General features: G+C 40.4%; 1 protein-coding gene across 5 annotated transcripts in view; it reads left to right on the top strand.

Annotated features, from left to right (window-relative positions):
- bcas1 (brain enriched myelin associated protein 1) overlaps nucleotides 1–14,978 on the top strand; it is a 160,412-nt gene that overhangs the window by 118,053 nt on the left and 27,381 nt on the right. For 4 of the 5 annotated variants that reach the window (XM_041205118.1, XM_041205115.1, XM_041205113.1 and 1 more), the window contains exons 6-9: nucleotides 3,930–3,992; nucleotides 7,052–7,219; nucleotides 8,118–8,138; nucleotides 14,330–14,509. In XM_041205118.1, the coding sequence (XP_041061052.1) occupies nucleotides 3,930–3,992; nucleotides 7,052–7,219; nucleotides 8,118–8,138; nucleotides 14,330–14,509 (432 nt within the window). The remainder of the gene's footprint in view (nucleotides 1–3,929; nucleotides 3,993–7,051; nucleotides 7,220–8,117; nucleotides 8,139–14,329; nucleotides 14,510–14,978) is intronic. The other variant, XM_041205116.1, reaches the window with a different exon arrangement.

A 14,978-nucleotide genomic window follows, 5' to 3' on the forward strand; every position in this document is an offset into this window, starting at 1 on the left:
CTGCAGATGTACAAGGAACATAAGTTCATTTCAGGAATCCAAGGCCTGATTTACACAAATTTCAATGCAAGGTCAATTCTCTTCTGGTGCTATTTTTTTAAAGGTAGACATTTAAATTTAAACATTTAACACTTGCGAGGATACTGAGGAGATTTGCCAGGATGTTGCCAGAAATAGAGAATGTTAGATACGAGGAAAGATTAAATCAGGTGGACTTGTTTCCTTTGAGGCAGAGGGAGGCTGAGGGATGATTTAATGGAGGTGCATAAAATTACAATGGGTCTATGAATGGAAAGGAAGGACATATTTCCATTAACAGAGAAGTCAATAACTAGGGAGCATAGATTTATAGTAATTGGTAGAAGGGAATTAAGGAGAATTTTTTTGGTAGGGGCAAAAACCCTCATCACATTTTAAAAATAATCCTTTGGTATGCACTTGGAGTGCTTTGGCCTACAGGGTGATGGACCAAGAGCTGGAAAATGGGATTAGATTAATTTTATTCTTTCATGGGATGTGGGCATCACTGGAAAGGCCAGCATTTGTTGCCCATCCCTAATTGCCCTTGAACTGAATAGCTTGCTAGGCCATTTCAGAGGTCAGTTGAGAATCAGTGACATTGCTGTGGGTCTGGAGTCATAGGTGGGCCAGACCAGGTAAGGAGAGCAGATTTCCTTCCCTAAAGGATATTAGTGAACCAGATGGGTTTTTATGACAATTAATAGTTTCATTGTCACCATTGCTGAGACTAATGTTTCATTTCCAGGTTTGTTCACAGAATTTAAATTCCACCAGCAGCCATGATGGGAATGGAACCCATGTCCCCAGTGCAATAGCCTGAGCCTCTAGATTACTAGTCTAATGACATTACCATGACATCACTGTGTCCCCATTATAGCACTTTTTTTGGGTGGTACAGACACAATGGCCCGAATGGTCTCCTTTTGTGCCAGAAATTTTGTATGTTTCTATATATGTATGTTTCTGTATTATTTTCAAAGTATTCATGGATTAAATTTGTAAATTAATACCAAAAAGCATTCAGTAATCTTGTCCATAAGATGTTGTAACTGAAACTATGTGAATTGTACTTTTTCTGCTTTTCCTTAGTACAATTCGTCACATTGCCCAAGCATTAAAGGTTATGTTGAAAATTGTAACTGATAGTGTCTGGGAAAGCACAGAATTAAATTGAAGATGACCAGTTTGGATTCCCGGGAGGAAGAGGGACAATCAAGCAATCAGCATTATAAGATTGTTGAGTGAACACAGTTTAGAGTTTGGACAGGAAGTATATGTTTTGTAGATTTTGAAAAAGCATTTGAATGTGTTTACTAGATTAATCCCTTGACGGTGCTGAAAGACATTGGAGTAGACTGGAGAGTTAGATGACTGTTAAGAAATCTGTATATGGGACAAACAGCAACAGTGAGAGTAGCCAATGGGAAGTCAGAACCATATGTAACCATGTGTAATTGAAAGAGGAGTACAACAAGAGTGCATCACCAGTCCTCTTCAATCTCTATAAAGAAGCATTGATCAAAGAAATGTTTGAAAACGTGGAATCTGGCATTAAGGTGGGGGGGGTGGGTGGGGGAAGAGGGGTGCGTGGGGGCAAATGAAACATCAGCTAGATTTGCAGATGACAAAACAAGCACAGAAGAAAGATTACAAGAATGAGTAGATAAAATAGACGAGTAACAGCAGGAATGAACTTTGGAATGAAAGTGAACATTGGCAAAACCAAAGTTATGTTTATCTCAAAATTATCAAGAAATATTCATATATTTATTGAAGTAAAAGAACCAGAACTGGTGCAAGAATTCAAGTTTTTAGGGAGCAGAATATCTGCAGATGGAAGGTGCAACAAACAAGTAAGAAGAAGGATAGTGATGGGAAAGGCCATATTTAGTAAGCAGAGATAGTTGCTAATCAAAAAGTTGAATAAAGTATTGAAGCAACTTGTAAAGAGGTTGAATTGGAGTGTTTTATCTGAATGTGAGACTTGGACCTTACAGAAAGAGGAGCCCAGCCTGTTAAATAGCTTTGGAATGTGGGTTTGGAGGAGAATGGAAAGAGTCAGCTGGACAGAAAAAGTAACAAATGAAATGCTGAGGAGAGTAAATGAAGAAATTTGTTGAATGTAATTAGGAAAAGGTAGAGAGACTGGGGAGAGCACATCTTAAGAGGAAATGGACTAGTAAGAGACATTTTGGAGGGAAGATTTCAAGGAAAAAGAGGAATAGGAAGGAAAAGAATATCAATACTAGATGACTTGAAAATTGAAGGAAACTATTGGAAAATGGGAAGACTGGCATAGAGAGCCATTGTGAAGACTGTGACCCAAGGACCTACCTTCAGGCAGAGTGCACGTGATGATGATGAAGTCATATTAGACTCGAAACATTAACTCTGTTTCTCTCTCCACAGATGCTGCCAGACCTTGGAGTTTTTCCAGTATTTTCTGTTTTCATTTCAGATTTCCAGCATCTGCAGTATTTTGCTTTTATATTATTATGATGCTTTACCTAAGGCATGAAAGTAAATGGAATAAGACTATTAGTTTTTTAATTAAATCCCTTTGTGACAAAAAGAAAGAAGAATAATTTCACAGTCAAAGGATTTTTTTGAAGTCAATTGTTTTTTGGCAAGCATGGTAGCTCATCTGTGCACTGGGAGATCACACAAACTAATAGGCAGTGAATCTGCTTGGTATTGTTAGTTGAGGAATGTATGCTGACCTAGAGATCTATTCCTGGGCCTTTGCTATCCAGAGAATTTTGTTCCCAATGTAAAATACTGAAGATGCTGGATCTGAGATAAAAAAAAATCAAAATACTGGAAATCCTCAGCATGTCTGACAGCGTCTGTGGAAAGATAAACAGAGTTAATGTTTTAGGTTGACGACATTTCAATTTCAGTTGCTGTTTGCTGTTAAGGGATATTTCCTTTTTTCCCCTCACTTCTTGTGATTGCTTTATTTTAAACCATAACATTACCTCTGGAATCTACATGCATTGATCCTTGGAACCACCCACCTTCTTCCCTCCCTCCCTCCCACCCTCCCCTTCCTCATACTGCCCCTTGGCAATAACATCCAAAGATATGGGATCAAGCTCTGCATGCATACTAATTCTCACCTCTACTTATTGCCTGTCTCAATTCATGCACTGCTTCTCTGTTGTCAGACTGTTCATCCAACATCTAGTTCTGAAGGTGCAATTTCTCCTGTTAAACATTGGGAAGCTGAAAACAATGTTTTTTTTGGTCCCCATTACAAACTCCTTACTGTCACTATTGATTCCAACTCTCTTATTCTCTCCATCACAAAAATAACATACTTTCATCCCTATAACCAACCTCAGTCCATGCCTCAGTCCATCAGGTGCTGAAGCCCTGATCCTTGTCTTTATCACCTTTAAGAACATAAGAACTAGGAGCAGGAGTAGGCAATTCAGCCCCTCAAGCCTGCCCCACCATTCAATACAATCATGGCTGATCTCATTTCGTCCTCAACTCCAATTTCCCGCTCTCTCCCCATAACCTTTCAACCCATTACTAATTAAAAATCTGTCTATCTCCTCCTTAAATTTATTCAGCGTCCTGGCATCCACTGCACTCTGAGGTAGTGAATTCCACAAATTCACGACCCTTTGAGAAAAGTAATTCCTCCTCATCTCTGATTTAAATCTACCACCTCTTAGCCTAAACTATGGCCTCTCATTCTAGAATTCCCCAGAAGGGGAAGCATCCGCCTGACGTATACTTTGTCTATCCCCTTTAGCATCTTATATACCTCAATTAGATCTCCTCTCATTCTTCTAAACTCTAGCGAATATAGGCCTAAACTGCTCAATCTCTACTTTAGACTCAACTATTTTGGCGTTGTTACACAGAAATAATAAAAACATCTGTAATTTTCATTATAGGTGACACCAACAAAATCTTCTTCCAAGACAGAGCTTGGCTCACAGCAGGCCTCAGATGACAAGGTAAACCTCTTATTATTGTTTCCTCCTTCCCTTTGTGGTTTGGTTATACCACATACCATCTGTCACCAGTTATTAGGTGAGCAGCAAAGGAGCAGAAGCATGATGAAGAAAAGGAGGAAGAAGAAAGAGAAAGAGAGGAAGCGGGCAACGAGCACAGTTCCCTTCTGCCCATACTGTCCATGGAGAGCTAACTTAAGTGCAGTACCAGGAAGCACAACCCCTGTTCCATATTGCCAGACAGTCTCACACTTTACCTTCCCTCTGTCATTTACCATCACAGCATCTGTTTGGCCATAATGCAAAAATAACAGTCACAAAAATTAAACATTTCAAATCAAATTTATGAATGAAATCATGCCATATTGTTTACAAACATAAGTCAATCACATTTTTGCATTTCCTTGGTGCCTGTCTACTGAGTACCATTACCTGTCCTAGTCCTGCTTTGTAATGCTACCCCAGAGGTTGCAGCATGGCTGGTGGATTGCTGCTAACTTTCAGTAAAGGAGACTGCAGGTGGCTTTGGAGGATGTAGTTTCAGAAAGCACAGCTGTGCACTGCACCATCTCAGCTTGGGTGATAGCAGTCTCAGCTGGCTGACTGACAGGCAATGGCAAGAACACTGGCAGTGTTGCAGTGAAGGGAGGGCAAATGCTCTCTTCTTGAAAGAGGACAGTTGGTTTATGCTCCATGGAGCCACTGTCGCTCCCCCCAGGCAGCATCTCAATAATCCTGGAAATCTGTAGCAGGACACGTTGCTTAACTGCTGTGACACCCTGAAAGGCTCTTTGAACACTGTGATCCACAGCCATGATGAAAGCAGTCTGGGCTTGTATAAAAGCAATCTGAGATACTGCAGCACTTGGACATTGAGTGCTGCACTTGTGCTGTGATGGAAGCTACAACAGGCATCAGATGCTGCATCATGCATAGGTCCGTAAAAGTGTTGATAGAGTTGGCCACCACTTCCATGCTGAATGGCTAGCTTCACCTATTGCTCAAAGTTTCAAAATACTTTAACCTTCCAGGGTCATATGATATAGACTGGGCAGTTTTCAGATCTGATAGTGGTGATCTTAGGCCCATTTATGAGTATGCTTTCTGTGTATCACACAATGTGCTGGTCAGGGTAGCCATTATCCCACAGAATAGCTTTGATGCACCCTATTTTGGCATCAAGCTTGCATGATGGGCAAATGGCTTGGGCCCTATTTATGAGGTTACCAATAAGACCAATCTTATAGCATGTGGAGCAGTAGGAATCCCAAAGCTTATATCGACTTGTGAAGGTAGGCTTGTGGTAGACAGTAGTAGAGAACTCTTAAGCATATTTCTCAACTTGCACGTTGAGGAAAGGGAGCTTGTTAGATTACTGCATTTCAAGGATGAATAAGAGCGCAAGATGGAGCACATTCAGGAGTGTAAGGAAATTCTTACACGCACCTGCAGTTTCAAATATAGCAAACGTGTCATCACCATATTCTGATATGTAGATGACACGTTTGCCATCTTTGAATCTGCAGCTGCATGTATTCATTCATTGAATTTCAGTGCCGGTGCAATGCCAGGTGGGTAGGCAGTATGTCCGAATGACTAGCGGATCATATCAAGCAGCATGTCCCTTCGGCTGTTCGCAATAAGCAGAGTACTGACTATTCAACCAACTCGTGCTTGCAAAACTCAGAACATAATGTCTAACGTTGGATATTATTCCGCAATTGGACAGCATGTGCTGAACAATCCCGAGTGTGCTACAAACTACACTAACAGACAATTTAAGATTATTATTCAAGCTCACAATGTAGCTCACTTACATTCGCTAGAAGTTACCTATATTCATATGCAGGGGCCTGTTCTCTGCCATCAAAATCAATATGTCCAGACATTGCACCTACTTTGCTTTTATAAAATTGAGTCTTTGATGCCTTCTATGCACTTTGCAGTATTGCCATTCACTCCAAGCATTTACAGAACAATGACCAAAACAAATGTCTGTACAATAGGAGATCTTGAAGGATAGGGAGAATATAATCTTAAATAACCCAGGATGTAAATCACAAATTTAAGGCTCTGCAAAAAGTTTGTTATAGAGTTCATTTTACATTAGTTTTCAATGAATTATTTCCATTTAAAAGTTTTCATTATCAGGGCCTCAATTTTTCAGTCGGCATGAGGGGCGGGCCTGACATGTCGGCACGTAAAATGATGCGTGATGATGTTGGGCGTGCGTCCCGATGTCATTGCGCCCACTCGCGATGTTTTGTTCAGCGGATGTGCACCAGAGTTGGCTGCACACTTGCCAATAACTGATAGACCTTTTAAGGCCATTAATGAATTAACTAATGTAATTGTTCATGCTGCTCGTCCAACCTTAAGGTTGGCGGGCAGGTAAAAAGCCAAGCGGCCTTCACGTCTTTTAGGAACCTCATCCACGAGTGGGATGAGGTTTCCTAAAGCTTTTACCACTGAAATAAAAAAAAAATTCTGAAATATAAAAACATGTCCCATCATGTGACACAGTCACATGAGGGAACGTTTAATTAAATTTTCAAACATTTATTTATTTCAAAAGCGCTTCAAACCTCCTGAGGCACAGAGCTGCCACAGGGAGATTGAAGCACTCTTTCGTGCTGGCCCTGACTCTCTCTCCTCCCCCGGCCCGCACAGGTAGCGCTGAGAGCTACAGCTCTCGCCTTACGCTGGGCGGGCCTTAATTGGTCTGTCCGTGTAAAATGGCAGTGCAGAACCGATCGCGGGCGGCGGTCGGCTCCACGGCCACCTGATCCTGCCGAGTCGGTCCGCCGACTGAATAATTCAGGCCCAGGACTAACAATACAGCAGGTAATGCCTGGTTCAGTTAGCATTACCCATAGAAATATTGGCAGAATATGGATATTAGCCTGTGATGCAGATACAATTAAAACAGAAGCAGAATGGCAATGGTTTTCTTGATTATAAGTATCTTAAGGAAAATTTGATTTTATCAGCCAACTCAATTTTGAGGTTAATCATGTGCAAGTGTGATAATGAAAAATGAGTAGATTTTGTTTTATTGATAGAATGAAGTAAATGGTGAACATAAAGAAGCAACAGCTAAATCCCACAAATTAGAACAAAAAGCAGCAGAACAGAAGATATCCAAGACAAATGATGCAGATTCCTCCGATAAAGCAAAACTGGAAAAGTCACCAACACAAAGTCCATTTGGAAAGCTGTTTAAGCAAAAGGTCAGTAAAAGCACAGTAATTTCATTACTTTAAACATTTTAATCGGGTTAATGATAACCCTCAGCTATTACTATGATCTTCTGTATTGTAATCTGTACATACATGTGTTGCTCTCCTGAAACACCGAATGAAATAACTCTTGATGTTATAGTTGGACAGCTCACTTACATAGTTAATTACAAATTTAATTCTGGACATGTAGCAGCCTGTCAAATCCAAGTTTTCATTATAGACACCTTTAACAAATGGCAAACTAAAAACCAAGCCCATTTACTAACCACAATACATACAGATTAACTACACAGGTAGAAGAAACTGTCAATCAGAAACCAACAAATCACCACCACTACAATTTAACACTTAAAACAGAAAGTATTAAAGTAATAGCATCACATTTTTTGAAATTATGGGGTTAATTAGGAGACAGCAGTCTTGCAGCCCTATCTCTGATTGGTATCCCTTTCAAGGGATCCTGGCTGGGGCTGCAGAATTATAGCTTATGTGTAGTAGTCCAAGTTAAATCAAAATGTTGCACATATCTCAGGTACATAGGCACAAATAAATCTGATAAAGAATAGGATCTTATTAAACTCACATGAATAATTATGAAATTTCACTTCCTTTTACAAAGAGATGAAGAGAAGTGTAAGTATAACTGTTGATGAACAACATTTTAATTGGGAATGTGTGTTGGATATTCAGCCTTGCATGTGGCTGTCCTATTTCTGCTGTTACATGGTTCAGTCTCAAGTGAGGTCAGTTCTGTGGCAGTGGCCACTGCACATTACTCAATGCAACTGCACCACCCAGGTATAACATTTCTAAAATTAGTTATTTTTGACAACATAAAATCTTATTTAATGATCAATTCATTTTGGTCTCTTCTTTCTTCACTCAGACCATCAAGGAAGTACCACAGGTCAGTACAAATCAACATGTAAGTTAATTATCTACTGTAAATTCTGTGATCCTCTGAAGCCAGCAGAGACACTCAGTTGAAGGAAATGTGTCAAAGATGGGATAAGTGAATTCAATCCCAATGCCATGATGTGTTCTCCAGTCAAAGGAGTTCCTTCCTGGGAATGCTGAATTTAGCCTTTTGTGTACTGTACTACAATTGTATTAAACTGTCATGCTAGCTATAAATGTTAATATAATGGCAGAATTTATATCACACTAAGTGCTGTTTTTCTTCTAATTTTCTTTTTGGGAGGCCATTTATTACCATGCGTCATTTTCTATTTGGGAGGGCACAGTGGTCTGTGTTGACTTCTGTAAGACTGTTATTGATGCCATTGAGATCAAATAGCGGGAGGTGTGATTCAGATAGGGCATGTCAAAAACATCTAATTTTTCTTACCCCTCAGATGAAATGTCTTGCTTCTTCATCTGCCAGCTCACGTCAAACTAGCACGCTTCTAGTTACATTATTTCACCATACACAGTGACTATAACTTTGATTTATGAGAAGAGTAAGCATAAACTGGTTTTATAGATTTGTCAGTTTCTGCATCCTAGGGATAAATTGTTCCACTTATGTTGCAGAACCAGGAAATTTCATGTACCAATGCATGGTCTTCTATATCAGTTATCTTCTGTCTTTCGTCTATTTCTTTTGCCAGGGTATATTTCAAAGGTAAGGTTCCTCTGGTTCTGTTGCTTTTTGTACAGTGTGAGCTCAGGCCATAATTGATGAACCATAGGAGGGCCATGACCAACAAGCCAAACTCTATCCTCACACAATAAGCATATGAGCCATACTTATAAACAAGAGTTTAACAGAGTGAGAACCATGGCTGTTATTTTTTTTCCTTCTCCCTAGACTCCAAATGTTAAAAACATTATTATCACAGCTAACATATTTTGCAAGTAATGCACAATATCTTCTAGAGACACAAGGTTGGAAATGTTGAATCTGAGGCAGTAAATAGCTGTTCTTAAATTTGCTTTGTCTTGGCAGGTGAATATTAAAAATAAATTTAGTGAGCACTTATCCAGTTCTTGAAAAATAAAAGTCATTTTTCCCCATTTACCCTTTGTATTATCATATGGAAATATTAATTATGAACATTTTGACACATTTTCAGAACCACATCATTTTACATATCTTGTCACATAATCAGTATTTAACAAGGAAAGAATAACTTGGCAACTGTAACCACAATTAAACCAGGTCCAGGTTAATGATCTAGAGCAGGAACCTGAGCTGAGATTTTCTTTTCTTCGCCTAGAGTCTCAGAGTCAACTTAGTTGCTGCAAATTGATATCAGCTAAATCAGTACAGTGGCTCTCTAAGGATCCTTTACATGGCTCAACACCACACCAGGCAGTTTATTTATGCACTGCCCATCCAGCTTTTGATTGCTTAATAAGTTGTTTTGATAATTATATCAACTTTATTATTTTTCTGCTACAATTAATGACAGATATAAGCAATATCAAAACTATTGGGGATAGAATACTTTTGGCCACACTCCGATGCTGATGCAAAAACATCAACTGAATGGCTGAGTTATAAGAGTTTTCTCGGAAAAGTTTAGAACACAGTTGCTATTAGAATTCCAATAAGGCACAGATTTTAATCATACTTATCCATGTGTAATACAGAATGGATATACATTTCTATTTATAGTTGGTTCCCTGAGGCTGTCTGATAATTTAAATGCCCATTGCACTGATAACTCTCACGGAATATCACAGAGCAAAATGAATGACAAAGACTTGTCTCCAACTTGTATTCTGTGGATTAATGCCCAGTTATATACATAACTCCTATTGATATTTCCAACAAGAGAAAAATAATTTAATTAATAATTCTTTAGTGAGGCCTGCATTTATTGCCCATCCCTAACTGCCCTTGAGAAGGTGGTGGTGAGCTGCCTCCTTACACCCCAACAGTCCATGTGGTGTAGGTACACCCACAGTTCTGTTAGGAGGAGAGTTCCAGTAAAGAAATAGTGATATATTTCCAAGGCAGGACAGTGAGTGGCTTGGAGGGGAAGCTGCTGTGATGGTGTTGTGAGAATGGATGTTTTTAAATATTTTTGGGGAATATTGTATTATTCTGTAAAGAAGGCTGGATGTGTGTGTGTGTGTGTGTGTGTGTGATTTAATTAAGCTGAGAAATGATTGATAGGAGTCATGTTGTCTGGGGGATTTAAAAGGTTAGGGGTGTTAGGTTGATGTACAGGTAAATGGGTTAGATCAAACATTTGCATTTTTAGGTAAGTTGAGATTTGTTTGAATAGCAAAGGAGAGTCAGAGGTGAGTAAGAAACATGTTTGCATCTTGCAGGAGTTCCAAAGATAAACAGTAGTGGGGATGTTATATTTTATTGACCTGAAAGCAAAGACAAAATAGAGACATAAAAGATTTAATGTTTGGAAGGATTTGAGATTCAAAGAGGTGTGAGAACAATAGAACCTCAGATAAAAGGCGGGGCGGGGGAGGGGGGGGGTGGGGGGGTGGTGGGAAGGTATTTTAGAGTTAGTGTGGAAAGCTTAGGATGGAGATAGCTGGAGCTGTTTGAGCTGTTGAGCTATAGCTGGAGCTCTGGACTGGGAGAGGATGCCATTTGATCCAGCCATCCAGTCAAGCCAGAGAAGTCTTGGGCTGCAACAAGCAGTTTTATTCTGAAGTGGTTTCCACTGCAGAGTGGAAGAGGGTAGTGGTTATGTGGTATGCTTTTATTGAAGCTACAGCAGTTTGCCTTGGATAACGTTACTGGTTTTTATAGTTAAACATCTATATGGTAGTGTTGCCTGGAAGGCGCTTATTTGTAGGCTCGACAAAGTAGAGAGTTTTTTGGGGGGAATGTTTTGTAAGGCTAACTTTAATTGTGTAACTGTAATCTTGTGTGCTTAAGTTTTCTTTTATTCTTGGATTAACAAAACTTTTACTTTTAATTTTTTAAATCCCAAAATGTGCTACTGGACCTCTTACTGCTGAGGTCAGTACATCATCTTCTCGTTTTCAGAATATTATAAAAAAAGGGTAAGGCCCATAAGCCAGGTTTCCCTCTGAGGTTTGGTTTGCGCAGCAATTAACACCGGCTGTGGTCATAACAGTTTTCCTATGCATCTGCTGCCCTTGTCCTTCTAGGTGGTAGAGGTTGTGGGTATGAAAGGTGATGTAGAAGGAGCCTTGGTGAGTTGTTGCATCCTGTAGGTGGTACACAATGCTGCAGCTGTGCATCAGTGGTGGAGGGAGTTAATGTTTAAGGTGGTGGCCAAGGTGCTAATCAAGTGTGCTGCTTTGATCTTGATGATGTGGATCTTTTTAAATGTTGTTGGAGCTGCTCTCATCCAGGCAAGTTCAGGGTTTTCTACCACACTCCTGATTAGTGCCTTGTAGATGTTGTACAGGCTTCGGGGAGTCAAGAGGTGAGTTATTCACCACAGAATTCTCAGCCTCTGATGTGCTCTTGTAGCCACAGTATTTATTGTGTAGTTCAGTTCAGTTCTGACCAATGGCAACCCCCAGGATGTTGATGGTGGGGCATTCAGCAATGGTAATGTCATTGAATGTCAAGGGGAGATGGCGGATTGTCTCTTGTTGGAAATCATTATTGCCTGTTGCTTGTGTAGTACAAATGTCAGCCCAAGCCTGAATCTTGTTCAGGTCTTGCTGCATATGGACAGGGTCAGCTTCAGTATCTGAGGAGTCGAGAATGGTGCTGAACATTGTGCAATCATCAGCGAACATCTCCATTCCTGACATTATGATGGAGGGAAGGTCAATGATGAAGGATCTGAAGATGGTTAGGCCTAGAACACTACCCTGAGGAACTATGCAGTGATGCCCTGGCACAGAGATAATAGACTTCCAACAGCCGCAACCATCTTCCTTTGTGATGGGTATGACTCCAACAAGTAGAGAGGGTTCCCTCAATTCCCATTGACTCCTGTGCTCCTTGATTAAGTTTTGGGACTGTCTCTAATTCAATGTTAAATGAGATAGTGAAGAGTCATGTGATCTGCTTCGAATTCTGTCTGATGAAAAGCCGAGTTGGCTTGGTTACCCTGTGGACAAGGAGGCCCGAGTCAAGACTTACTAAGAGCAAGCTTCAACATGTTCACACTTGCAACAAAGCCAAGACCAGTTGGGGCTGCCTGTGGGCAGATCTTCTGTCTCTGAGATTTTGGACAGAGAGAGAGAGAGAGAGGTCTCACAGAGAGACAAACGGCTGCAGCTAGTGTGGTCAGCAGAGAAGAGAGTGTGTACTTTCAGTGGACTACCAGGCAGAATTTAGAGTGGATTGTGGCATAGTGGTGATGTCACTGAGTTAGCAATTCAGGGACCCAGGCTCATGCTCTGGGGAATGGGTTCAAGTCCTATCATGGCAGCTATTGGAATTTAAATTCAATTACTAAATCTGGAATATAAAGCTAGTTTCAGTAATGGTGACCATGAAACTATCATTGATTGTTATAAAACCCCATCTGATTCACTGATGTCCTTTACCTGCTCTGGCATACATGTGACTCCAGGCCCCCAGCAATGAGTGACACTCAACTGCCCTGAAATGGCTGCTAGCAAGCCTCTCAGTTCAAGTGCAATTAGGCTTGGGCAACAATTGCTGGCCTTGCCAGCAATGCCCACATCCCATGACAGGATTTTAAAAATCCATGGCAATCTAAGGAATCCAGAAGATTTATTCTGGCGGAGGCAGGGAGAGAGGGGTAAAGAGTCGTGATTTTTCCAGTAGTTGAGAGTTTTAATGATCGTGCAGTGTTACGACTCAACAAAACAAAGAGAAGCGAACTCATTGGCAGCTGGGGTGATGTTGGACTGGCTCCTGTAAAAACAGCAATTCTGCAGAGTGCAAGCAGTGAAGTATAACTGTGGCATGGGTTTTTTGGCCATGTTAAAAAGTTAAAGAGGGTTATCTATTCTATAGTATTCATTGCCTACTAAATTGTGTTTAGTTGCTTTTAGTTTACTTGTTGTAGTAGAAGTCTTAAGACCTTGCCATGTGATCCTTTCAGTTGGTCACTGGGAATTCAAATCCCACGTGTAAAGTTATCGATCTCTATGGGAACTGTAACAATATTTTTTCTCTGGCTGCTTTCTTTATCCTTCCCTATTTCCACTTCATAAAGGTGATGGTCATATTTTGCATATTTCCACTATTGGCTGCTGGCCTTTTGGTAACTCATCCAAGAGGACATTCTTCATTTTTGAACCTACCCCTATGAATAGTTCAGCCATTTGGTCCAGATTTGATATCTATGGTGTGCTGAGTTATCTAATAGCAACTGGACAGCTACAATTGGCCTCAGCACTCCTTAATTAGGAAGGAAAAATTCCCTCCCCTCATTGCTGGAAAAGTGAATGTCTGAATGTGGGTATGGATAAGATTGGGCTCCATTGAGAAGTTTCCTATGCTGAATAGTTTACTAGCACTCCCTATTGAGGCGTATGTGTGAATAATGGCTAGTTGGGAAAGATACTGAAGGGCATCCAGCACGTATGAAACCATTCCCAAGTCAACAATTTTAGGAAAGGAGAAGGGGAAAAAATTGTTGGAGAGAATTTGGTTAACAGAAACAGGAAACAAATATAACTGCTGTATTTGATAGCGTGGATGAATACAGAAAGTCTGTCCTCACACATTCATGCATCTAGCAGAAACCACAATTCAACACATGTTGATTTTTCCTCCTTCCTTGTCCAGGATGTGAGACTGGTTATTGTAGCCCATAATTTTCTGACTGTTATTGAGTATTTAAATATAATCCAGGGCAGTAGAGCTGAATAACACACAATTCTGTACATTATCAATTGGGCTATCAGGACAGCACAAATCATTACATAGTGATAAATTGAAGTTACATTTTTGAATACTGGTTATTGACACATTATTGTAATGTGATTTATTTAAAAACAATACATGGTAACTTTTTATGCTGTCATTATCCAGATGGTAAAATGTTGGCATCAGTGATATATAATTACTGTAGAAGCTTAGGTCAAAAGTAGTCCACCATGGATCCAGGATACTGGACCAGTACTGCCTGTGCATATCGTGTGTTTAGACAATGCTGCATTTTCAAATCTGTATATCATTGTAATTTCACCAATAAATATAATATTTTATTTATTATTCAGGTTGAACAAGAAAATGTGATCAGTACAACTGATGCAAAATCCGAAAAAGGCATATCCCAGCCACAAAAACAATTCTCAAAACAGGAGATTAAAAGTCCTGAATCTGCACAGAAAGTGAAATCTGAAGAGGAGGAAGTTAAACCAGCTAAAAAGAGCTTCCTGAATTTCTTCAAACAGATGGTAAATAAACAGGTGCACCTTTATTAACATATATCCTCCAGTCCTGAGATCTTGGCCTGAATTTTAACCTAAAAAACAGACATGTTGGGCAGAATTTTGCCCTTGATGGGCGGGCGGGCCCCACTGCTTCGGCGGTGGGCGAGCAGCTGATCGACGACGCCGAAACGGGCCCGCCGCCATTTTAAGTGGGCGGGCCAATAAAGGCCCACCCAACGGGCCTCCTGACAGGAAACGCTGTGCGCTTCCTGTGCAAGGGGGGTGGGGGGGGGGAGGGGTGATTCCCCAACTGTCAGAGTGCGCTCTTTCGCACATGCGCACGAAAGAGTGCACATCTCCCTGAGGCAAAGTGCTGCCTCAGGGACATCGCTGAAAGGCTGGCAAATATAAAAATTAGAACAATAAAAAATTCATTAACATGTCCCCCTCATGTGAAAATGTCACACGAGATGGGACATGTTAATGAAGTAAA

This window comes from Carcharodon carcharias, chromosome 14 (genome assembly GCF_017639515.1).
Source record: "Carcharodon carcharias isolate sCarCar2 chromosome 14, sCarCar2.pri, whole genome shotgun sequence".
NCBI classification, from domain to species: Eukaryota; Metazoa; Chordata; class Chondrichthyes; order Lamniformes; family Lamnidae; genus Carcharodon; species Carcharodon carcharias.